General features: G+C 40.2%; 1 protein-coding gene across 1 annotated transcript; it reads left to right on the forward strand.

The window, feature by feature from the left end:
- Positions 1-641: 641 nt before the first annotated feature.
- LOC128217130 (inter-alpha-trypsin inhibitor heavy chain H6-like) lies at positions 642-25,279 on the forward strand. The gene is made up of 15 exons (XM_052924041.1): positions 642-800; positions 999-1,156; positions 1,295-1,405; positions 5,692-5,806; positions 8,705-8,831; positions 9,244-9,404; positions 12,289-12,405; positions 15,652-15,823; positions 16,060-16,763; positions 17,406-17,481; positions 17,921-18,085; positions 18,490-18,597; positions 18,850-18,949; positions 20,743-20,936; positions 24,429-25,279. Exons 1-15 carry the CDS (start codon positions 717-719, stop codon positions 24,554-24,556), a joined length of 2,520 nt encoding a protein of 839 aa, XP_052780001.1. The 5' UTR covers positions 642-716; the 3' UTR covers positions 24,557-25,279.
- The last annotated feature ends 2,077 nt before the right edge of the window (positions 25,280-27,356 follow it).

Genomic DNA, 27,356 nt, shown 5'->3' on the forward strand with positions numbered 1-27,356 from the left:
AGTCGGTGTTATCACGTGATATTACCGAGGTAGGTGTATAGCTTAATTATGTCACGCAACAAGAACAAACTTTCATAGCTCAGTGGATACACACTAGACTGCAATTTTGGCGACACGGGTTCGAACCCGGTCTCCAACACAACTTTTTTTACACCTTGGTACTTTTATTACAATTATGATATCAAAGCGTATCACATTCTATTTTATTATATTATAATTGTCCTGAGATTCGTTACAGAAAAAAATCTGGTGTACAGTCCCTTTAAAGGGCAGCAATCGGAATCATTTGGAATACTAGGTGTCGTTAACGCTATCGTATCTCGATATTTTTAACGTCTATAATGACTCTATGTTACTCTTATCAGTCATGGATATGCCTTCAAAAATTGTATTCGAAAATATTTCAAATTCCATATATAAAGATACACCTCATTAGCATGGTGCTCCGCTGTAGCAATTGAGGGCCTTATCTTTTGCTTTCCTTTATATACACTGAAATATGTTTATGACGTGATTAAAACATCTGAGCTTTGTTCTATTATAGACATCCTAGTAACTGCCTAGTTAGGGTAATTGGTTGTTTTACAACGCCATTGCTCTTAATCTCAAGTATCATATTCACATTCCTTTTTTAGCGAACAAGAGTGGGTTTCCTGTCAGGGAGTTTGCAGCGGTTCTCCTCTTATACTTGTTTATGAAAGGGATTATACACAGTCATGCATGTAGAAGTGGTGTGTGAGCGGGTGTTGGTGGCCCTGTGGATTTGCTGCTTAGCGGGGACGGCGCTGGGAGCCATTAAGGTGAGATACAACGGCGGTCCAACCCAATCGTTTGGTTTGGATTTCCAGGTCTTTCTAAATATTCGTTCAGCATATGTTTCCGTTTATAATGACTAGTTAAGAATGCGCATGACAATGATAAGTCCTGAATGACATTGAACGATATAAGTCGCATACTATCTGTGAAAAAAGGCAAGGCTCTTTGCTCTATTATTTCAGAAAGCGAAAATAACGTCACTGCATGTAGATTCAGAGATTCAGTTCCGATACGCCACGACGAAAGTGACAAGTCGCCTGAAGAATCCACGTGATCAGAAGTCCGAGGCGCTGTTTGACGTCACGCTGCCAAACGAAGCATTCATTACAAATCTTACTCTGTCAGTATCATTACTTTACAAAACGCAAGGATGTTTTAATGTATGTTGATGGTTTTACTAGTATTGTAAGCTTATCGTGTTTGTTTCGGGAAAGGCTACAGTACCCAGGCCTTCAGTGTTTTTATGTTTATGTTGTAGAGAAGTGGACGGAAATGTTATGGTTGGGGAGATCCAGGGCCGGGAGGAGGCGAGGCGCCGCTACGAGGCGGCCAGGGACCAAGGACAGACAGCCGGCCATGTCGGCACTAGGTATTAGTATATCGAGTTCCATACATATAAAAAAAAACAGTTTAACGGCACATGGGCGGTTTCAATGAAAAGCCATGTTTAGTATTAATGTGTGCTTTAAACTGCTCATGCTCTAACATCACAAGAACATACATCACTAATGAGGATATCCGTTATCCATTATGTTCTAGCGAGAGTTATATTTTATTAAATTGCATACTGCATTAATATTATGTCCTTACGCAAATAAGATACATCCGTGATGAATTTTGTCTTTATCTCTGAATTTCTTGCGAGAAGGAATACATCCGTTATGAATTTACCCGCTATCTCCTATTTTCTTTCGACAAGATACATCTGTAAAGAGCTTAATCGTAATCTCAGATGTTCTAACGAGAAAAATATTGCATACGCAATAAGCTTATCCGATATCTCTTATATTCTTACGAAATGATACGTCTGTAATAAGTTTATCCGATATCTCTTATGTACTTACGAGAAGATACATCTGCAATAGGTTTATCCGATATCTCGTATGTAACTCCAGAAAATACGTCTACAGTAAGCTTATCCGATACCCCGTATGTAATTACGAGAAGATATACGTTTGCAATATGCTTATCCGATTTATCTTCTGTTATAACGAGAAGATACTTTGCAATAAGCTTATCCGATTTATCTTCTGTTATTACGAGAAGATACGTTTGCAATATTCTTATCCGATTTATCTTCTGTTTTAACGAGAAGATACTTTGCAATAAGCTTATCCGATTTATCCTCTGTTATTACGAAAAGATACGTTTGCAATAAGCTTATCCGATTTATCTTCTGTTATAACGAGAAGATACTTTGCAATAAGCTTATCCGGTTTATCTTCTGTTATTACGAGAAGATAAGTTTGCAATAAGCTTATCCGATTTATCTTCTGTTTTAACGAGAAGATACGTTTGCAATAAGCTTATCCGATTTATCTTCTGTTATAACGAGAAGATACGTTTGCAATAAGCTTATCCGATTTATCTTCTGTTATTACGAGAAGATACGTTTGCAATAAGCTTATCCGATTTATCTTCTGTTATAACGAGAAGATACGTTTGCAATAAGCTTATCCGATTGATCTTCTGTTATAACGAGAAGATACGTTTGCAATAAGCTTATCCGATTGATCTTCTGTTATAACGAGAAGATACGTTTGCAATAAGCTTATCCGATTTATCTTCTGTTATTACGAGAAGATACTTTGCAATAAGCTTATCCTATTTATCTGCTGTTATTACGAGAAGATACGTTTCAATAAGCTTATCCGATTTCTCGTATGTTCTGACCAGAGGAAACATTTGTAATGAGATCACCCGTTATCTCATATGCTCGTAGGAGAGGATGATACATCGGCAATGAGCTTATCCGTAAACATTCGTGTTCTTACGAAAAGAAGATACGTTTGAAAGCTTACTCGTTAAGAATCATGTTCTAGATATGGATGAATCAATTATGAGCTTATCTGTTATTTCTTCTGTTCTAACGAGAAGGAAATCTGCAATGAGCTTATCCATTATCTTTTATGGTCTTTCGATAATTATTTACATCTGTAATGAGCTAATCCGTTTTCTCTCATTTTCTTACAAGAAAATATATTTGTAATGAACTTATCTGTTATCTCTTATGTTCTTACGAGTACGAGATGGATAATCATCCGTAATGAGGTTGCCCATTTCCACTTATGTTCTCAAAACAAGAAGATACATATGTTTTGAGCTGTCCCGTTACCTCTTATGTTATCACAACAAGAAGATACATCTGTCATGAGCTATCTCTTATTTTCTCAAACCAAGAAGATACATATGTTATGAGCTGTCCCGTTATCTCTTATGTTATCACAACAAGAAGATACATCTGTCATGAGCTATCTCTTATTTTCTCACAACAAGAAGATACATCTGTTTTGAGCTGTCCCGTTATCTCTTATGTTATCACAACGAGAAGATACATCTGTCATGAGCTATCTCTTATTTTCTCACAACAAGAAGATACATCTGTTTTGAGCTGTCCCGTTATCTCTTATGTTATCACAACGAGAAGATACATCTGTCATGAGCTATCTCTTATTTTCTCACAACAAGAAGATACATCTGTCATGAGCTATCTCTTATTTTCTCACAACAAGAAGATACATCTGTTATGAGCTGTCCCTTTATCTCTTATGTTACCACAAAAAGAAGATACATCTGTTATATGCTGTCCCGTTATCTCTTATTTTCTCACAACAAGAAGATACATCTGTTATGAGCTGTCCCGTTATCTCTTATGTTACCACAAAAAGAAGATACATCTGTTATATGCTGTCCCGTTATCTCTTATTTTCTCACAACAAGAAGATACATATGTTATGAGCTTTCCTGTTATCTCTTATGTTTTCACAACAAGAAGATATATCTGTTATGAGCTATCTCTTACTTTCTCACAACAAGAATATACATATGTTATGAGCTTTCCTGTTATCTCTTATGTTATCACAACAAGAAGATATATCTGTTATGAGTTATCTCTTATTTTCTCACAACAAGAAGATACATCTGTTATGAGCTTTCCCGTTATGTCTTATTTTCACAAAACAAGAAGATACATCTGTTATGAGCTTTCCCGTTATCTCTTATTTTCTCACAACAAGAAGATACATCTGTTATGAGCTTTCCCGTTATGTCTTATTTTCACAAAACAAGAAGATACATCTGTTATGAGCTTTCCCGTTATCTCTTATTTTCACAAAACAAGAAGGTACATCTGTTATGAGCGTTCCCGTTATCTCTTATGTTACCACAACAAAAGGTTACATCCGTAATGAGCTTAACCCCGCTCTCTTATTTACGTATCAGGAGATACTTATGATATAACAAATGAGTATACCAGCGAAGATACGTATGTTTGTATCCATCATCTCTTATGGACGAGAAAAGTATATAACTATTATGAGTTTAAACGTCATTTAACCGTTTCCTCTTATGTTCTTTCGAGAAGAAGATACCTCCGTTACGAACTTATCCATTATCTCTTATGTTCGAACGAGGAGAACAAGCGTAATGAGCCTACCCGGAAACTAGTGTACGGTAGATATAACCCGCTAGCTTGTCTAAGATAGATATTACGCATTAACTTGTGTAAGATAGATAGATATAACCCGTTAACTTGTGGACGATAGATATTACCAATTAACTTGTGTAAGATAGATATTGCCTGTTAACTTGTGTCAGATAGATATAGACCGCTAACTTGTGTAAGATAGATATAACCCGTTAGCTTGTGCAGGATAGATATAGACCGCTAACTTGTGTAAGATAGATATAACCCGCTAACTTGTGTAAGATAGATATTACCCGCTTACTTGTGTAAGATAGATATAACCAGTTAACTTGTGTAAGATAGATATAACCAGTTAACTTATGTAAGATAGATATAGACCGCTAGCTTGTGTAAGATAGATATTACCCGTTAACTTGTGCAAGATAGATATTGACTGTTAACTTGTGTAAGATAGATATAAGCCGCTAACTTGTGTAAGATAGATATTACCCGCTAACTTGTGTAAGATAGATATTACCCACTTACTTGTGTAAGATAGATATTACCCGTTAACTTGTGTAAGATAGATATTATCCCTTAACTTGTGTAAGATAGATATAACCAGTTAACTTATAAATGTAAGATAGATATAGACCGCTAGCTTGTGTAAGATAGATATAACCCGTTAACTTGTGCAAGATAGATATTGACTGTTAACTTGTGTAAGATAGATATAACCCGCTAACTTGTGTAAGATAGATATTACCCGCTTACTTGTGTAAGATAGATATTATCCCTTAACTTGTGTAAGATAGATATAACTAGTTAACTTTTGTAGGATAGATATAGACCGCTAACCTGTGTAAGATAGATATTACCCGTTAACGTGTGTAAGATAGATATTACCCGTTTACTTGTGTCAGATAGATATTACCCGTTAACTTGTGTAAGATAGATATTACCCGTTAACTTGTGTAAGGTAGATACAACACGCTAGCTTGTGTAAGATAGATATTACCCGCTAACTTGTGCCAGATAGATATTACCCGCTTACTTGTGTAAGATAGATATAACCCGCTAGCTTGTGTGAGAAAGATATAACCCGTTTATTGTGTAAGATAGATATTACCCGTTGTCTGTTTTAGCAATTCTCTCAACTCTACGCATGCATAGGAGCGAGTGGCTGTTATGGCATCACTGAAAGTCTTTACTAACACATTTGATCATTTTCTAAATTACCCGTTCACTAGGAGCCGAGAGACTAACCGGTTCACGCTGTCTGTGAGTGTGGCACCCCAGGGTAAGGTCACCTTCAACCTCACCTACCAGGAGCTGCTCCGCCGGAAACACGGATATTATGAGCAGGTGCGTCGCGTTGTCCATTTCTAGCCACTCTTATTAAGGTTCACAATATTTTACTTTTTTATCCACTGCATGTTTATGATACATAATTAATTTGTTTACACATTTGGGCATTGTAATGCGTTTGTTTTGCCGGATTTTGGCAAGAACGAGTTTCGGAAGTACATTTGTAGAAGGATTGCTAGTATGAGTAGCTGCATTTTAAATCAACATTAATACTGATACGTAGTCTCATCGTCATGATAAGCAGCAGCAGCAGCAGCAGCATCGTTGTCGTCGTCACCGCCGTCGTTGTATTTTAGTTAAAACATTTACCTACATGGTTAACTTGACTTAATATTAAGATTGTTTATTGACCCGGGGCAGGTGGTAGCGGCCTGTATAGGTGCGGAAATTCAAGCTATATATTTATATTTCCCCTTCATTCAGGTCCATGTGGTGTTTATTGACGCGGAAATGTGGTCGCGGACCTATACAGCTTCGGAAATATACGCTTTGTATCAATGAAAACATAAATTCACTTTGTTTAGGTTGTTTGCGGATATCTACGCTTTTTAGCTATACTATTCGAAGAATAAGGAGAGCTATACTACTCACCCAAGCGTCGGCGTCGGCGTCACCCCTTGGTTAAGGTTTTGCGTGCAAGCACACATAGGTTAACATCTCAACAACTACTTGAGGTATTGCATTGAGACTTTATACAATGGTACTCAACCATCCAACCTACTTAATTAACCAAGTTTGATAACTCTACTTTGCATTTAATGCCAATAATAGGCCTTTATTATTTGACTTAGAAATTCTTGTTAAGGTTTTGCGTGCAAGCACATATCTATAGGTTAATATCTCAGCAACTACTTGACGTATTGCATTGAGACTTGATACAATGGTACGCAACCATCCAACCTACTCAATTAACCAAGTTAGATAACTCTAGTTTGCATTTAATGCCAATAATAGGCCTTTATTATTTGACTTAGAAATTCTGGTTAAGGTTTTGCGTGCAAGCACACATAGGTTAATATCTCAGCAACTACTTGAGGTATTGCATTGAGACTTGATACAATGGTACTCAACCATCCAACCTACTTAATTAACCAAGTTAGATAGCTCTAGTTTGCATTTAATGCCAATAATAGGCCTTTATTATTTGACTTAGAAATTCTGGTTAAGGTTTTGCGTGCAAGCACACATAGGTTAATATCTCAGCAACTGATTGAGGTATTGCATTGAGGCTTGATACAATGGTACTCAACCATCCAACCTACTTAATTTACCAAGTTTGATAACTCTTGTTTGCATTTAATGCAAATAATGGCCCTTTATTATTCGACTTAGAAATTCTGGTTAAGATTTTGCATGTAAGCACACATAGGTTAATATCTCAGCAACTACTGGATGAATTGCATTGAGACTTTATAAAATGGTACTCAACCATCAAATCTACTTAAATAACCAAGTAAGATAACTCTAATTTGCATTAAATTCAAATAATCGCCCCTTTTTTATTCAACATAGAAATTCTGGTTAAGGTTTTGCATGTAACCACTTTTAAGTCAATGCTTCAGCAAATGCATCATGTATTGCATTGAAACTTTACACACAGGCTCCCAACCATTTTACTTCTTATTTAATCAAGTAAGATAACTCTATATTTCATATTATATAATTTTTGCCCCTTTATTAAGCTACTTAGAAATTCTGGTTAAGGTCTTGCTTGTTAGCACACATAGGATAATATCTCAGCAACTACTTGATGGATTGCATTGAGACTTTATACAATGGTATTCAACCACCCAACCTAATTGAATAATCAAGTAAGATAACTGTGTTTTTAAAATAATGGCCCTTTATTATTACACTTAAAAATTATGGTTAAAATTTCGCATGTAACCACATTTATGCTAATATCTCAGCACATCATGTATTGCATTGAAATCTAATCTAACAGTGATCCATGCATGTTTCGCCAAAACTTTTCAATCCTTACATTGAAAAGCGGCGGAATAGTCGAGCGCGCTGTCTCTGTGACAGCTCTTGTTATTGTAGTTGCCCCTATTTCTCAGTCTGGTGGTGTATATTGGACCTGGTAGGTAGGTGCGGAAACTTACATTATTTATGTATATTTCAGGCCCGGAACAGTTGGCAGACCGGATATCTACGCTACGGATGTATACTTTCCCTTTATTATATGACAGGTGATGTTGACCCGGGGTGGGCGGTTGTGAGGATATCTGTTCTCGGCCAGAGGGTGCATATTGTCCCGGGACAGGTGGTAGCGGACCTGGAGTTGCGGATATCACAATTTATACATATATGAATTTTTTCTTGTTCTTTATTGTCGGTCCGGTGATGTATATGGCCCGGCACAGGTGCTAGCGCACAGGCAGGCTATATATCTATATTTGCCTTAATTCCCGCACAGGTGGTGACTATTGACCCGGGGAAGGTGCTACTTGACCTGCAGCTGCAGTGTTTACGCTATATATCCTCAACACGACATTTACAAAAAAATCAAAGGCGAATACACTCGCTTAATGAGACTCGTTCATACCAATTACTTCCGGGAGGATATTACATTTCACTATAGAGAGTCTACTACTGCTTATTTAATGGAGCCAACTATCGCTCTCACACGGGAGGCTACTATACTGCTCACTTCCGGAAGCCTATTGTCCCTCACCTCTGATTTCATTTCTCTTATAGCCTTATCCGATACCATGATTGGAGAATTATAACAAGCTCGTATTAGTATACACTTTATATTTGTATTAATTATTAGTTTTTAGTTTTATATTTGCACTTTCTACTCGGGCACGTTATCAATATTGACCCGGGTCATGTTGTCTCGAGGTGCGGATATCTGCGTTATATATTTTTATTTGCCCTTTTTTTGTTCAGGTGGTGTATATTGACCCAGGACAGGAGGTAGATGACCTGCAGGTGCGAATATCTGTAATGGAGTCCCGCAACATCACCCGCCTTACAGTGCCGCCACTTAGGAACGACCTCAACCCCAACATCACAGGTAACACGCCGGTTTCTGAGCCAATATCTAACTAAATGTATTTAAAGCTCAAACTTCTAAGTTAGTGTACAAAGGGATCGTCTCTTTCAACATGTTATGTATATATATTGTCTACCAAATAAGTTATTATTGACCGCATTTTGCGTTGGTATCCAATTACCCAAATGCACATCTTTATTGACCAAAGCAGAGTGTTAATTTCTTATGACCTGATTCTGGATATGCAAGCATGTTCTTGTTTTAAATTATGTTAATATTAATTGTTCTCAACAGTTTTGACTTAACATTCGGTGTGTATCAAAATTATTTTTCTAAATATCATTTGGCACTTTCTAATCTAATTTATTATTTTAATAATTTAAGTTTTCATCTGAAATTTAATAATATTAAATACGAGCTAGTGTGTATTCAGATGTCGAGGACATGACGACGGTGAATCAGTCCGCCCGTGAGGCGGTAGTGGTTTTCCGCCCGGACCTGGACTTTCAGCGAGCACAGGCGGCAGGCGGCCTTGCGGGTCAGTTCGTCCTCCAATATGACATAGACAGGACAATGAGAGGCGATGATATACTGGTCAGTGCAAATTGACGTGCAGCATAAACTGCAAGAACAATCAGCATCAGTAGGCAGTTTGCATGAACCAGTCCATATCAGAAGGCAGTTTGCATGAACCAGTCGGTATCAGAAGGTAATTTGCATGAACCAGTCGGTATCAGAAGGCAGTTTGCATAAACCAGTCGGTATCAGAAGGCAATTTGCATGAACACACCGGCATCAGTAGGAATTTTTCATGAATCCATTAGCCTCAGTAAGTACTTTACATGAATCAATCAGACTTAGAAAGCAATTTGTATGGACCCTTCAACCACGGTTAGACATTTTCGTAAAGACACAAACATTCGTAGGTAAACTACATGATTTCATCAACATCAGTAAGAATACTGTATAAATCCATTTATATCAGTAGGAATCTTACCTAAAGCCTTGAGCCTGAGTGGGCAATTTGCGTGAATCCATCAGCATCAGTAGCCCATTTGCTTGAATACATAATAGCCTTAGTCGGCACTTTCCATGAACCCATCGGCATCGGTTGGCACTTTGTATGAACCCATCGGCATCGGTAGGCAATTTGCATTAACTGAACGATATCATTTAATCCATCGACATCAGTCGGTATTTTGCATGAACTAATCAGCATTAGCAGGCAATTTGCATAAACCCATCTACATACGTAGAAAAGCTGCATGAACCAATCAGCCTCAATAAGAAAACTGTATGAACTTTTAGCCTCAGTAGGCAATTTGTATGAACCCATCAGCATGAGTAGGCAATTTGCATGGAACCATCAGCATGAGTAGGCAATTTGCATGGAACCATCAACATCAGTAGGCAATTTGCATGGAATCATCAGCACCAGTAGGTAATTTGCATGGAACCATCAGCGTCAGTAGGCAATTTGCATGGAACCATCAGCGTCAGTATGCAATTTGCATGGAACCATCAGCATGAGTAGGCAATTTGCATGGAACCATCAACATCAGTAGGCAATTTTCATGGAACCATCAGCATGAGTAGGCAATTTGCATGGAACCATCAGCATGAGTAGGCGATTTTCATGGAACCATCAGCATGAGTAGGCAATTTTCATGGAACCATCAGCATGAGTAGGCAATTTGCATGGAACCATCAGCATGAGTAGGCAATTTTCATGGAATCATCAACATGAGTAGGCAATTTTCATGGAACCATCAGCATAAGTATGCAATTTGCATGGAATCATCAGCATCAGTAGGCAATTTGCATGGAATCATCAGCATGAGTAGGCAATTTGAATGGAACCATCAGCATGAGGAGGCAATTGGCATGGAATCATCAGCATAAGGAGGCAATTTGTATTGAACCATCAACATCGGGAGGCAATTTGCATTGAACCATCAACATCAGGAGGCAATTTGCATTGAACCATCAGCATGAGGAGGCAATTTGCATTGAACCATCAACATCAGGAGGCAATTTGCATTGAACCATCAACATCAGGAGGCAATTTGCATTGAACCATCAACATCAGGAGGCAATTTGCATTGAACCATCAACATCAGTAGGCAATTTGCATGGAACCATCAACATGAGTAGGCAATTTGCATTGAACCATCAACATCAGGAGGCAATTTGCATGGAACCATCAGCATGAGGAGGCAATTTGCATTGAACCATCAACATCAGGAGGCAATTTGCATTGAACCATCAACATTAGGAGGCAATTTGCATTGAACCATCAACATCAGGAGGCAATTTGCATTGAACCATCAACATCAGTAGGCAATTTGCATGGAACCATCAACATGAGGAGGCAATTTGCATTGAACCATCAACATCAGGGGGCAATTTGCATTGAACCATCAACATCAGGAGGCAATTTGCATTGAACCATCAGCATGAGGAGGCAATTTGCATTGAACCATCAGCATCAGGAGGCAATTTGCATTGAACCATCAACATCAGGAGGCAATTTGCATTGAACCATCAACATCAGGAGGCAATTTGCATGGAACCATCAACATCAGTAGGCAATTTGCATGGAACCATCAACATGAGGAGGCAATTTGCATTGAACCATCAACATCAGGAGGCAATTTGCATGGAACCATCAACATCAGTAGGAAATTTGCATGAATCCATCAGCATGAGTAGGCAATTCGCATGAAATCATCATCGTCAATTGGCAAATTGCATGGAATCATCATCGTCAGTAGGCAATTTGCATGGAATCATCATCGTCAGTAGGCAATTTGCATGAAATCATCATCGTCAGTAGGCAATTTGCATGAAATCATCATCGTCAGTAGGCAATTTGCATGAAATCATCATCGTCAGTAGGTAATTTGCATGGAACCATCAACTTTCAGTGGAAAAATCCATCGGCATACGCAGGAAAACTGCATGAAAGATCATCAGCATCAGTAGGCAACTTGCATTTAACCATCAACCTCAGTATACAATTTGCATAAATACACCAACATTAGTAGATAAGTCCATGCAACCATCAAATTTAGTGAAAAAAACAACATATAATTATCCATCAGCATTATTTTGGCAATTTGCATACACTATGGCATCAGGAACAGACACAAGTGCACCATATAAAGACAGACGTGCATCATGTCAATTTTGGGTAGTATGGACCTGTCCAAGTATCTTGTTTCATTTTCATTAAAAACATTTGCTATTTAGGACAAAAGTATTCATTTGTTACAATAAGAAAAAGGAAAAAACATGTTTGAAATTTGTTTTTTCCTACTGGTTATGCACGTTTTGAAAGATAGTAGGAACATGACGCTATCGAATCAAGTTGGTATGAGTTCAAGCGTTATAGCTTTTTAATAAACGATTTGTAAAATATGTGATCTAAAAATGACGTGTGTCACGATGTGTGACATGTTGGTTTGTTTTATTCCAGCTTGTGAACGGGTACTTCGTCCATTTCTTCGCCCCCGAGCACTTCCGGCCGCTCCCGAGTGACGTCCTCTTCATACTTGACGTCAGCGGATCTATGCAGGACACAAAGATGAGTCAGGTAATCAAGCTCGCGCTGACTAGCCTCCTGGCCCTGCCCTCAAATACTCCGGGTGAGACTCGATATGTCGGAGCATACTGGCTTCCTGGCCTTGCCCTCCAACAGTCCGGGTGAGTCTCGTGAGGTGGTAGCATAATGGCTTCCTGGCCCTGCCCTCTCACAGTCCGGGTGAGACTCGATATGTCGGAGCATACTGGCTTCCTGGCCCTGCCCTCCAACAGTCCGGATGAGTCTCGCGAGGTGATAGCATACTGGCTTCCTGGCCCTGCCCTCTCACAGTCCGAGTGAGACTCGACATGTCGGAGCAAACTGGCTTCCTGGCCCTGCTCTCCAACAGTCCGGATGTGTCTCGTGAGGTCGTAGCATACTGGCTTCCTGGCCCTGCCCTCCAACAGTCCAGGTGAGACTCGCCAGGTCGGGTCATACTGACTTCCTAGCCCTGCCCTCTCACAGTCCGGGTGAGTCTCGTTAGGTCGGGACATACGGGCCTCCTCATGTCGGAGCATACTGGCTTCCTGACCCTGCCCTCCAACGGTCCGGTTGAGTCTCGTCAGGTCGGGACATACTGGCTTCCTGGCCCTGCCCTCTCACAGTGAGGGTGAGACTCGTCATGTCGGAGCATACTGGCTTCCTGGCCCTGCCCTCCAACCGTCCGGGTGAGACCCGTCGTGTCGGAGCATACTGGCTTTCTGGCCCTGCCTTCTCACAGTCCGGGTGAGACTCGTCATGTCGGAGCATACTGGCTTCCTGGCCCTGCCCTCTCACAGTCCGGGTGAGACTCGTCATGTCGGAGCATAATGACTTCCTAGGCCTGCCTTCTCACACTCCGGGTGAGACTCGTCAGGTCGGGGCAAACAGGCTTCCTAGCCCTGCCATCCAACAGTCCGGGTGAGACTTTTCATGTCGGACCATACTGGCTTCCTGGCCCTTCCCTCCAACAGTCCGGGTGAGACTCGTCATGTCGGAGCATACTGGCTTTCTGGCCCTGCCCTCTCACAGTGAGGGTGAGACTCGTCATGTCGGAGCATTCTGGCTCCCTAGCCCTGCCCTCTCACAGTCCGGGTGAGACTCGTCATGTCGGAACATAATAGCTTCCTAGGCCTGCCTTCTCACATTCCGGTTGAGACTCGTCAGGTCGGGGCATACAGGCTTCCTAGCCCTGCCATCCAACGGTCCGGGTGAGACTCGTCAGGTCGGGGCATACAGGCTTCCTAGCCCTGCCCTCCAACAGTCCGGTTGAGTCTCGTCAGGTCGGAGCATATTGGCTTCCTGGCCCTGCCCTCCAACAGTCCGGGTGAGTCTCGTCAGTTCGTGGCACACTGGCTTCCTAGCCCTGCCCTCTCACAGTCCGGGTGGGACTCGACATGTCGGAGCATACTAGTCTCGTCAGGTCGGATCATACTGGCTTCCTGGCCCTGCCCTCTCACAGTCCGGGTTGGACTCGACATGTCGGAGCATACTAATCTCGCCAGGTCGGAGCATACTGGCTTCCTGGCCCTGCCCTCCAACAGTCCGGATGAGTCTCGTGAGGTGGTAGCATACTGGCTTCCTGGCCCTGCCCTCTCACAGTCCGGGTGAGAGTCATCATGGCGTAGCATACTGGCTTCCTGACCCTGCCCTCCAACAGTCCGGGTGAGACTCGTCATGTCGGAGCATACTGGCTTCCTGGCCCTGCCCTTCAACCGTCCGGGTGAGTCTCGTCATGTCGGAGCATACTGGCTTTCTGGCCCTGCCCTCCAACCGTCCGGGTGAGACTCGTCATGTCGGAGAATACTGGCTTTCTGGCCCTGCCCTTTAACCGTCCTGGTGAGACTCGTCATGTCGGAGCATACTGGCTTTCTGGCCCTGCCACCTCACAGTCCGGGTGAGACTCGTCATGTCGGAGCATTCTGGCTTCCTGGCCCTCCCCTCTCACAGTTCGGGTGAGACTCGACATGTCGGAACATACTAGTCTCGTCAGGTCGGAGCATTCTGGCTTCCTGACCCTGTCCTCCAACAGTCCGGGTGAGTCTCGTCATGTTGGAGCATTCTGGCTTCCTGGCCCTGCCCTCCAACAGTCTGGGTGAGACTCGTCATGTCGGAGCATTCTGGCTTCCTGGCCCTGCCCTCTCACAGTCCGGGTGAGACTCGACATGTCGGAGCATACTAGTCTCGTCAGGTCGGGACATACTGGCTTCCTCGCCCTGCCCTCCAACAGTCCGGATGAGACTCGTCATGTCGGAGCATACTGGCTTCCTGGCCCTGCCCTCCAACCGTTCGAGTGAGACTCGTCATGTCGGAGCATATTGGCTTCCTGACCCTGCCCTCCAACCGTCCGGGTGAGACTCGTCATGTCGGAGCATACTGGCTTCCTGACCCTGAACTCCTACTGTCCGGGTGAGACTCGTCATGTCGGAGCATACTGGCTTCCTGGCCCTGCCCTTCAACAGTCCGGGTGAGACTCGTCATGTTGGAGCATATTGGCTTCCTGGCCCTGCCCTCCAACAGTCCGGGTGAGACTCGTCATTTCGGAGCATATTGGCTTCCTGACCCTGCCCTCCAACCGTCCAGGTGAGACTCGTCATGTCGGGACATATTGGCTTCCTGGCCCTGCCCTCCAACAGTCCGGTAGAGACTCGTCATGTCGGGACATATTGGCTTCCTGGCCCTGCCCTTCAACAGTCCGGTAGAGACTCGTCATGTCGGGACATATTGGCTTCCTGGCCCTGCCCTCCAACAGTCCAGGTGAGACTCGTCATGTCGGGACATATTGGCCTCCTGGCCCTGCCCTCTAACAGTCCGGGTGAGACTCGTCATGTCGAGGCATATTGGGTTCCTGGCCCTGCCCTCCAACAGTCCGGGTTGAGACTCGTCATGTCGGAGCATACTGGCTTCCTGGCCATGCCCTCCAACAGTCCGGGGGAGACTCGTCATGTCGGAGCATACTGGCTTCCTGGCCCTTCCCTCTCACAGTCCGAGTCAGATTCGTCATGTCGGAGCAGACTGGCTTCCTGGCCTTGCCCTCTCACACTCCGGGTGAGACTCGTCATGTCGGAGCAGACTGTATTTGCACATGTGCTTCTGATTTTTTGTTTCCTTTTTAATGGAAGCTAATTATTAATACAGTATTTCATTCTTTTAAGTTATGTTTTATTATTTTTTTTGTTTTTGGGTAAAAACTAGAGCTATTAAAGTTGCCTAAACTACTTTTATGAACTATTATTGATTATAATAAATTAATAATACATCTAAAAATGTTATTTTCAGCTAAAGACGGCCATGCGGTCTATTCTGCAACAGCTGAATAATCATGACCGGTTCAACATCATAACGTTCTCCGAAGATGTAAACGTCTGGCGGTCCGAGATGGCGGCGGTAGCGGACGAGGACGTGCTTGAGGAAGCGCTGCTGCACGTGGATTCATTGCAGGCTGGTGGATGTAAGTAGCACTTCACAGACGATTGGCTGTTTCTTTATGTCTCAAATATTTTAAATATCATATCATTTCAGTGATGTTTTATGCTAATGATAAATGAAAATTCGCGTAAAATGTATGTGGTTGTCAATCCAATACGCCATCCGGTACACTAGTAGAACGTATGATTTTGGTATGCTACTCTGACTACAACGGAAAAAAATATGAGTTAGCTTAGTTGGTAAACAACCTTATTTCAGGGACAGATATTGAAAAAGCCCTTGCAGAAGGCCTGAACCTTACGCGGCCAAGCCAGCGTGGAAAGGCAGGAAAAGGGGTCCGTTCCCCCATCATCCTGTTTTTAACGGACGGCGAGCCGACAGAGGGCGTCTTGGGCACGGACAATATACTGCGTAGTGTCAAGGAGAAAAATCAAGGCCAGGTGGCGATATTTTCGCTCGCATTTGGCGAGCATGCAGATTACGACCTTGTCAAGAAGATATCACTACAGAACCATGGTATTGGGCGGCGGATATATGAGGCCTCGGACGCTGCACTACAGATTGCAGGCTTCTACAGCGAGATTGGGGTAAGCCTGCTTAGTGATCTGACGTTCCGCTACCTTGATGTCCCTGAGGAAAACCTGACGCGCAACCACTACACAAACTATTTCAATGGCTCCGAGATCGTGATAAGCGGCAGGTACGAGGAACTCAGTAACCACTCCCTGACCGTCCAGGTGACGGCCAGTTCCGAGAGAGATACAGACATGGTGCTGCAGACGACGAAACGTGCTGGCGAAGCACAGGGTAACACGAGCAAGCACCAGCTCATGTTTGAGGAGATCACGGAGAAGGTTTGGGCCTATCTGACCATCAAACAGTTGTTGGAAGAAGAGACGGTCGCCACGGACACAGACCGGCGGCGCGCAATCACACACCGCATCGTCAGGCTTGCCCTGCAGGTTTGCATGCTTATTCATTGAATTAGCGTCCCTTGTGTACGGCCCCTGACAACGCTATAGTTTGATTATCTGATAACTGTATTATGTATCACAGAATTTTGGATGTATGATGCAGATCTCAACAGCTGTCCCCGGCTTACTTTTAATAGTTGCCTTTGACCTCAGCTGGGTAAAATCAGTTTTGATCCCGAAAATGAAAAAATACAACATTTTATGGGCTGCTTATCACGTCATGGGACACAATACAACTATAAATCATGATTTGTCGACGATATTTCAACTTTCTATAAAATTTAAAAATCTACTAGAGTTGTGTAATTGTCAATTATATAACCCTAGTGGATTTTTAGTTTTTATAGAATATTGAAATATCGTCGACATTCTATATATATTTTTATAATTATATATTCTATAAAATCTATAAATCCACAAAGGTTATTATAAGGGTCAATTGGTTGAAAATAACCAAATCTGTTTTTTGAATTTATAAATATTTGCCTTTGCCACCGATGCTTGAAGCCGAAATTTGTCTTTAGATTTGATCCACGATAAGGTTGGAGTAAAATCCGCCCCGAGATATTTATGAAATTTGGTTTCCATTCTAAAATGCTGTTGTATGTTGAACATTGTCCCAAATTTCAGTACGGGTTTGTGACGCCGCACACATCCATGGTGGTCACGGAGCTGGTGGACCAGCAGCGCCAGGTGGTCGAACAAGGCAAGAACGTCCGTATGTCATTGTAACGCGTCATAGACGAGCTGCTTATTCCACAGTCCTTGCAATATCATTTTTGTTGACAAACATAAATCGAATAAGTCCAGTACAAGAATGGGCGTGTTTATAGTGTTCCTTAAACAAATCTTGTTTTCAACCACGAAAACACTTTTGTCGTAGTTTTTTTCTATCCGATTTGTATTCATTCTATGTTATTCATCTAGTTGGGTGCTCATGTTTGATACAACAAATACTGGTTAATACCTTTACCAGAGTGACCTCTATATATCACTTCTTTTGAGTGCGTGCGTGGTCTACTTACACGTTATTTACTATCATTTTAAACAAATTAATTTCAAAACCATTCTTGATTATACAATGAGGAAACACTTAGGTTCGTCGATAGTATTACACAACCTTCAATTGGGTTGTATGTGTTTAGAGTCGGTACAAGACGTACAAGTGGGCCTGTCCATCGACGGTTCTCAGTTCCCTGGGTTCGTTGACACAGCTGTCCATCACAGCGGTGTTTGGGATCTACCATCACACGGGAGTGACTACGATCCAATAATGCGCCAGCCCCCATCCTCGCCTCGGCTTTCTCCAGGTAACCGTCTTACCTCGCGTAATCCTTCCTCCTTGTCCCATTCTTTACCTGTATACGAAAAACATGAATGGTCTACGCAAACGTAAAAATCAGGGCAACGAAACTGGTACATTCCTGTAGGTGTGTTAACATGAAATGACGTCACAAATCCACGTATCAAAAGTCATTTTCTAGCGCCCTGTGATCTACATTGATGTGTTATAGCTACTTAAATGGACATTGTCTGAAAGGTACACGCTGGATTATATATATAAATTAAGATATTTATTCTGATTTTGATTCTTTCCCCCAACACTGTTTCTGCGCAGAGCAAAGTTATATCTAAAAAGTTTTAACTAATTTTAATAAACTGTTTCTATCGATACTGAAACACGTAATAGAACGAGAGAAATGATTGCCTGTAGGCTCAGTGCCTGGCTCCAGCTCAGTTCTGTTGGTTCTCCTCCCTGCTATCAAGACCCCCGTGTGCTTACGCCTGCGCCCGTCGGACACACTGCTGTATGAGGACATAGGTAACACTCTCTTTCAAACGACCACCCTACTGTTAAAATAGCTTGTCAAAACATTATCTTAACATCGCCAGTTACATATTAGCGCAATTCTACGTCGAATATACAAATATCATGTTATCATGAATTACGATTTTACTCTACAATGTCTTCTTAAAACATAACATTGAGAACAGTTGAAATACGATGTTAATGCTTTAGATGTTCTGATATTGTTATTATCTGTATATAAGTAATCTATGTTGTTGTTTACAGATGAAAAGTGGAGCATTACCGCTGTATTCATTAAGAAGTTTATCAGCGAGATAGCGTTCACATATAACAGCACCACCCAACACACCACCGTCATTTCAAAGTTAGTATTGAACATTGCCGCTGTGATCTGTGGGAAGTGTATAAGCGAGATAGCGTTCACATATAACAGCACCACCCAACACACCACCGTCATTTCAAAGTTAGTATTGGACATTGCCGCTGTGATCTGTAGTGGGTGTATAAGCGAGATAGCGTTCACATATAACAGCACCACCCAACACACCACCGTCATTTCAAAGTTAGTATTGGACATTGCCGCTGTGATCTGTAGTGGGTGTATAAGCGAGATAGCGTTCACATATAACAGCACCATCTTTCACACCATGTCAAGCAGTTATATAATACACACCGTCAAGCTGTTATTATACCCCCGACGAACGAAGTTAGAAGGGGATATATTGGAGTCACCCTGTGGTCGGTCGGTCGGTCGGTTTATCGGTCGGTCCGTTGCAATTTACCTTGTCCGGAGCATAACTTAAAAACTACTGGATGGAATTGGATTAAACTTCATACAATGGTAGAGCATAATGAGAGGAAGGCCAGTATACAATAACCATAACTCTATACTTGCTTATTACTGAGTTATTGCCCTCTGTTCCTTTTTTTGTCCGGAGTATAACTTGAAAAGTACTGGATGGAATTAATTGGAACTTCATACAATGGTTAAGCACAATAAGAGGAAGTGCAGTGTTCAAGAACCATAACTCTACTTTAGCTAACTACTGAGTTGTTGTCCTTGATTTGTTTTTTTGCTGTCATTTTTTTCCAGACATTAACTTGCAAACTACTAGATGGAATTTATTGAAACTTCATACAATGGTAAAGCCCAATGAGAGGAAGTGCAGTGCACAAGAACCATAACTCTATTTTAGCTAATTGCAGAGCTATGGCCTTTAATACTTTTTTTCTTGTCCCGAGCATAACTTGAAAACTATTGGATGGAATTTAATAAAGCTTCATACAGTGATAAATCATAATGAGAGGAAGTGCAGTGTACATGGACCGCAATTCTCTTTCAGCTAATTACAGAGTTACTGCCCTTTGTTACTTTTTCTTGTCCGGAGCATAACTTGAAAACTATTGGATGGAATTTAATAAAACTTCATACAGTGATAGATCATAATAAGAGGAAGTGCAGTGTACAGGAACCGCAATTCTAATTCAGCCAATTACAGAGTTATTGCCCTTTGTTACATTTTTCTTGTCCGGAGTATAAATTGAAAACTATTAGATGGAATTTAATAAAACTTCATACAATGGTACAGCACAATGAGAAGGAGTTCAGTGTACATGAATCATTACACTATTTTAGCAAATAATAGAGTTATTGCCGTTTTCTGTTGTTTTTTTGTCAAACTTTTGTCCGGACAATAAATTGAAAACTACTAGATGGAATTTCACTGACATTGTTTAAAGCCTTTTTTTCTAACTTATAAAAACATAATCAAATAATGAATAACTGACGATAGTAAATAAAATAAAGTTGTCATTTATAGGTTGGCTTTCCAAAAAGTTGACTGAAATTTCATATCAGGGCGGCGTTCGGGGGTATTAATTACCTTCAGTGATAGCTCTAGTTTGTTTTAAGGAAGGAACATTTCGAGGTAATTGACGTAATGAAAAAGCTACTTTAGTTTGAAGCTGTAAATCTCGCATACATTGGCCATTATTTGGACTGTGAAATGAAATAACTACATATGTGTGGTAAGTTTAAAATCAAATTGAATTGCCAATTGGATGATTAGTTGATTGATCTGAATGGAGCTTTATTCCTGATGATCATGGCATTTATCACTTACGTAGCAGTGTGTTTACCTGATCGTTTTATTGCAGCCGGACATGGGATAAGCTTGGAAGCGGGGGGACAGGGGGCGCCTCATGGACGGTTCATTTGAACCCCATTAAACAGGTGGCCAGGGTCGACTTTGCCGCCTTCAACATTACCGTGACCACCAGCGGGCAGAATATGTCTGTTGCCGTCTTCCATGCACCTACACAGGCACAACCCAAGCCTGTTGGCATCATAGGTGAGGTAACGGACTACGATGGTAATGCTGGGTGAGGTATTCGTTACAGGCACGTCTTATATTGCAGTGAACTTTAATGGATGTATTGACTGTTCATAACCAACTACAATGGAAGTACGTAAGTTGAGATAGTGCAATTTAATGGTAGTGTTGAGATTGAGATAACAAACTATAACTGCAGATGGAATGCGAGTTGGTGAAGTATAATTAAAGTATTTATAAAGAGGGTAATACTGAGGATGAGGTAGTGAAGTCCAATGAAAGTATTTATAAAGAGGGTAATACTGAGAATGAGGTAGTGAAGTCCAATGAAAGTATTTATAAAGAGGGTAATACTGAGGATGAGGTAGCGAAGTACAATTGAAGTATTGAGAAAGAGGGTAATACTGAGGACGAGGTAGAGAAGTATAATGGTAATAATTATAAAGAGGGTAGTAGTGGGGATGAGGGAGAGAAGTATAATGGATTTTTTGAGAAAGAGGGTAGTACTGAGGATGAGGTAGTGAAGTATAATGGAAGTATTTATAAACAGCTAGGGTAGTACTGAGGAGGAGATGGTGAAGTATAATGGAATTATTCATAAAGAGGGCAATACTGATGTGGAGGTAGTGAAGTATAATATAAATATTTATAAAGAGGGTAGTACTGAGGATGAGGACGTGAAGTATAATGGAAGTTTTATAGATATGGTTATACTGAGGATGAGGTAGTTAAGTATAATGAAATAATTTATGAAGAAGGTAATACTGAGGGTGAGGTAGTGAAGTATAATGAAATTTATGAGAAAGAGGGTAGTACCGAGGATGATGTACTGAAGATGGAAGTATTTATAAAGAGGGTAGTACTGAGGAGGAGATTGTGAATTATAATGGAAGTATTTATAAAGAGGGTAGTACTGAGGATGAGGATGTGAAGTATTATGGCTTTTTGATAAATATGGTAGCACTGTGGATGAGGTAGTGAAGTATAATGGAAGTATTTATAAAGAGGGTAGTACTGTGGATGAGGTAGTGAAGCATCTGGGAGTATTAATAAAGAGGGTAGTACTGAGGATGAAGTAGTGGAGCATAATGGAAGTCTTTATAACGAGGGAAGTACTGTGGATATGGACGTGAAGTGTTATGGCTGTTTTATAAAGATGGTAGTACTGAGGATGAGGTAGTGAAGTATAATGGGAGTATTTATTGTGGGTAGTACTGAGGATGAGGACGTAAAGTATTATGGCTTTTTGATAAATATGGTAGTACTAAGGATGAGGTAGTGAAGTATAATGGAAGTATTTATAAAGAGGGTAGTACTGAGGATGAGGGTGTGAAGTATAATGTAATTGTTTAAAGAGGGTAGGACTGAGGATGAAGTAGTGAAGCATAATGGAAGTATTTATAAAGAGGGTAGTACTGTGGATGAGGTAGTGAAGCATAATGGAAGTATTTATAAAGAGGGTAGTACTGTGGATGAGGTAGTGAAGCATAATGGAAGTATTTATAAAGAGGGTAGTACTGAGGATGAGGTAGTGAAGCATAATGGAAGTATTTATAAAGAGGGTAGTACTGAGGATGAGGTAGTGGAGCATAATGGAAGTATTTATAAAGAGGGAAGTACCGTGGATGAGAACGTGAAGTGTTATGGCTGTTTTATAAAGAGGGTAGTACTGAGGATAAGGTAGTGAAGTATATTGGGAGTATTTATAGAGGGTAGTACTGTGGATGGGGTCGTGAAGTATAATGGAGTTGTTTAAAGAGGGTAGGACTGAGGATGAGGTAGTGAAGCATAATGGAAGTATTAATAAAGAGGGTAGTACTGTGGATGAGGTAGTGAAGCATAATGGAAGTATTTATAAAGAGGGTAGTACTGAGGATGAAGTAGTGGAGCATAATGGAAGTATTTACAAAGAGTGGAGTACTGTGGATGAGAACGTGAAGTGTTATGGCTGTTTTATAAAGAGGGTAGTACTGAGGATGAGGTAGTGTAGTATAAAAGAAGTATTTATAAAGAGGGTAGTCTGAGGATGGGGTAGTGAAGCATAATGGAAGTATTTATAAAGAGGGTAGTACTGAGAATGAGGACGTGAAGTATTATGGGGGTTTTTATAAATAGGGTAGTACTGAGGATGAGGTAGTGAAGTATAATGGAATTGTTTGAAGGTGTAGTACTGAGGATGAGGTAGTGATGTAAAATGGGAGTATTTATAGAGGGTAGTACTGAGGATAGGGTAGTGAAGAATAATGAAAGAATTTATAGAGGGTAGTACTGAGGATGGGGTAGTGAAGTATAATGGAAGTATTAATAGAAGAATAATGGAATTCTTGATTAAGAGGGTAGTACTGAGGATGGGGGAGTGAAGTATAATGGAAGTATTTATACAGGGTAGTAATGAGGATGGGGTAATGAAGTACAATGGAAGTATTTAAAGAGGGTAGTACTGAGGATAGGGTAGGGAAGTATAATGGAAGTATTAAGAGGAAGTATTAAGAGGTAGTACTGAGGATGAGGCAGTGAAGCATAATGGAAGTATTTATAGAGGGTAGGACTGAGGATGGGGTAGTGAAGTATAATGGGAGTATCTATAGAGGGTAGTACTGAGGATGAGGTGGTGAAGTACAATGGAAGTATTTATAGAGGATAGTGCTGAGGATGGGGTAGTGAAGTATAATTGGAGTATTTAAAGAGGGTAGTACTGAGGATGAGGTGTGAAGTACAATGAAAGTATTTATACAGGGTAGTACTGAGGATGAGGTTGTGAAGTATAAGGGAATTTACGAGAAAGAGGGTAGTACAGAGGTTGTGAAGTATAATGGAAGTATTCATAAAGAGGGTAGCACTGTGGATGAGGTAATGAAGTATAATGGAAGTATTTATAAGGAGGGCAGTACTGAGGATGGGGTAAAGAAGTATAATGGAAGTTTTTATAAATCGGGTAGTTCTGAGGATGAGGTTATGAAGTATGATGGAATTATTTATAGAGGGTTATACTGAGGATGAGGTAGTGAAGTAGGATAGTGATGAGGATGGGGTAATGAAGTATAATGGAAGTATTTATAAAGAGGGTAGTACTGAGGATGAGGTAGTGAAGTATAATGGGAGTATTTATTGTGGGTAGTACTGAGGATGAGGACGTGAAGTATTATGGCTTTTTGATAAATATGGTGATATATCTGAGGATTGTGTATTGAAGTATAATGGAAGTATTCATAGAGGGTAGTACTGAGGATGAGGTAGTTATATAAAATGCTATCCAACTGCAGACATTAATAGAATGAGTTAGTTTAGTATGAAAAACGTATTGAAAGAGGTAGCATACGGCTTTGGAAGTATCAAGGGTGAGATGACATGAGCTGTTTTTGGTCTATGCATGGTTTGCTTGGTTATTTAGTTGATAAACAAGTCAAATTGAAGACTAAGGTTTAGGATATGCATTTACACTGTGTAACACTTCAGTTTTCATTTTAAAATCTTAATACATGTATACTAATGTTCGAACTATACTTGCAGGTAGGTTGCTGACAGTTGGGCTGCATGAAGTCTCTCCTGGAATTTTCCAGACCAATGATGGCCACAAGTTCCGTGCCAAAAAGATAATGAATCACAAGTGTTGGGAACTCAAACATTTCTCCATCTAATGGACATATTGCAAGCTTATTGCTTATCTAAACATGAGCACAGCCACCAGGCAAATATTGTATATAAGACAAAGCATCTAGTATAATAATTACAATTCATCGCCTTTTAGATGACCAGGGTCTGCATTCTTTCTGTTTGTGGTTGACCTTTGGTTTTGGGGACAGTTGATGAGGTAAATTTAAACAACAAAGTATTTAATTTCATATGCATGTATTTTGGGCGAATATATTTGTTCTCAATAAGCTAATTGCATTGGCTCCAACTATTTGCCCAAATTTCTCGAAAACATCTCAAGTCTCTTATAACACAATGAAGCTAAGCTCACTAATTTTGTTCTTTTCTATAATTCACGTAATATATACTTCTTTAAGAGTTTTGAGGCTTGAAATCAAAGTCATCTTTATGATAATCATGATAACCATTTTTTAAGCTAAAGATGTTTTGAGAAATTGGAGCCTGACTAGTGATGAATGATCAGTATGCTTAGTTAGTGAGCATTATTTTTCTGTGTTCTCAAACTATGGTACAACATATGAGTATTATTTCTGACATGAAGAAGGATAATGAGGCAACTCTTATATTTGAAGAGAGAGCGTTACATTGCTAGAGGGGACTAGAGGGTCCCCGATACATAGGTTAGGTAATCAATTCTCGATACTCATGCTAGTATGTTATTATTTGTAACATAATCACCTAAGATTATATATTACAAGTTATAGATACCCAGTGTTTTTTTTATAAAATAAAGCTCTTATGTAGTTTCCAAGCTCCCCTAATGCGGGCTGTTGAAGCCTGAGCAATGATTTAAAAAAAATTGACCTAGTCACCTAGGAGTAGGATATTTATGCTAGTACACTAGTTTCTGACCTCATGTGACCAATTTCAAGCTAGTGAATGATTTCATCAAGAAAAGCATTCCGATTCCTATATTTTTACCCCATGTGACCCAGTTTTAAAATATTTTTTATTATTTATCCTTACCATGAAATGATTCCACACAAAAATTGTAAGATTTGAACTATTGATTTTATTTTTGGTCACATGTGACCCAAATTTAATAGAGTTCATCAAGGAGAAACTTTTTGATTAAGCTTGATGAATAGTGGACCAAATATAATGCCTCTAGTGTGTTTTAAAGAATTTTCCAAGATTTGACCTTGTGACCTAGATTTTGACCCCATGTGACCCACTTTTAGTAGGGAAAGAGTCTGACCAAGTTTGAACATAAGCTAACAAATCCCTACTAAGATATGGTTCCAGACTGAGGGACAGAATGGCACACAGACAACGACGAAACAATATCCCCATCCTGAAATATTCAGTTGTTTCATTGTGTTAAAAAACCAAATCAAATAAATAGAATGATCTTGTTAAAAGTTTGATGTAAAGATGGAATTGTACAGTTCACTTCCTTAGTTTAAAGTGACACTCTTATTCAAAATCAATACATACACGTTTATAACAAATATACATTTTGAGTGATAAATCTTTTAATACTTACTAAATAATGCATTTATGGAAAATATTAATTATTGGTATTATTGGTTTTATTATTTTAAACAAGAGGCCCAAAAGGGCCTATGCTCTACTGGCATGGCTTTTGTGGTCATATCAAACCAGAGCATGTATGTATGGGTAAAAGGCAACAGACATATAGTTTACGTTTTGTGTTTGGGTTACCTGAAAACGTAGCATGTTCAACATCTGAGCCCAGAAAGTATTGTAAGCAGATTAGTTGCATGAACTATTTTAATATGTGCCAAGTAAAAGTCATCTGACAAAAAAAAATGCTTTCAAAACTGTACTCATAGTAAAAAATTCTGTAGTTTTAAAAGTTAAAAAAAGTTGGTCAAAAGGTCAAAGTCAAGGGCATCCTAGGACAACATTGATCAATTTGAACAAATATTCACAATCAATTGTGCTGAAATGGATGCACGAACACACAAAAAGATTTTCAAACCTTTCCAGATTTATGTTTACCAAACCTGTGAACCCTGGGTGTGGCCAGTAATGACACCAGGTGCATAACTTAAACATTCACAACCAATTTTGTTAAGATGAATGCACAAACAACAGAACTTAAAGCTAAAAAATGGCCTTTGGGCTTTCAACAAGAACAAGGCAGAGTAATTCACAAAATCAACTGCAGAAGCAAAAAGCAAATTGTCTCTCAAAATCCTAGACTTGCAAATTGTCTTCCTTAACTCTAGACTTGAATTTACATGTACATGTAAACTTGGCTAAAAATAGAATTTGCTCATGCAGACCTGGCTAAAAATAGAAAGCATTTCTTTAAAACTTTCATGGCCCATAATCTAGGCATTCATGGGCGGATCTGGCTGGTTTTCGAAAGGAACCGAGCTCTAATGGATATCTAGATACTGTACAAGTTTCATTGAGATACAATCAAAACTGAAGACTGTACGGTGTTCACAACCAATTGTTTACACAATAGCATGGTTTTCGAAAGGAACCCAGCTCTAATGGATATCTAGATACTGTACAAGTTTCATCGAGATACAATCAAAACTGAAGACTATCGTGTTCACAAGCAATTGTTTACAGACGCACGAATGCACATACTACGTACACATTACCATCGCATAAGCTCTTCTGGCCTTTGGCCAGTAGAGCTAAAAACTTTATTTTTTATTTTAAAATTTAATATGCATTAAGAATACATTTATCTTCCATACGAAAAAAATAGGTAAGGAAATTGTCATGTTTGAGGAAAAAGGTGAAAGTTCAACTTCATAAGCTGCTATAAACTTGTGTGCTTGTTGGTTTTCATCCTTCTCA

The sequence above is a fragment of the Mya arenaria genome, chromosome 14, assembly GCF_026914265.1.
Source record: "Mya arenaria isolate MELC-2E11 chromosome 14, ASM2691426v1".
Taxonomy (NCBI): domain Eukaryota; kingdom Metazoa; phylum Mollusca; class Bivalvia; order Myida; family Myidae; genus Mya; species Mya arenaria.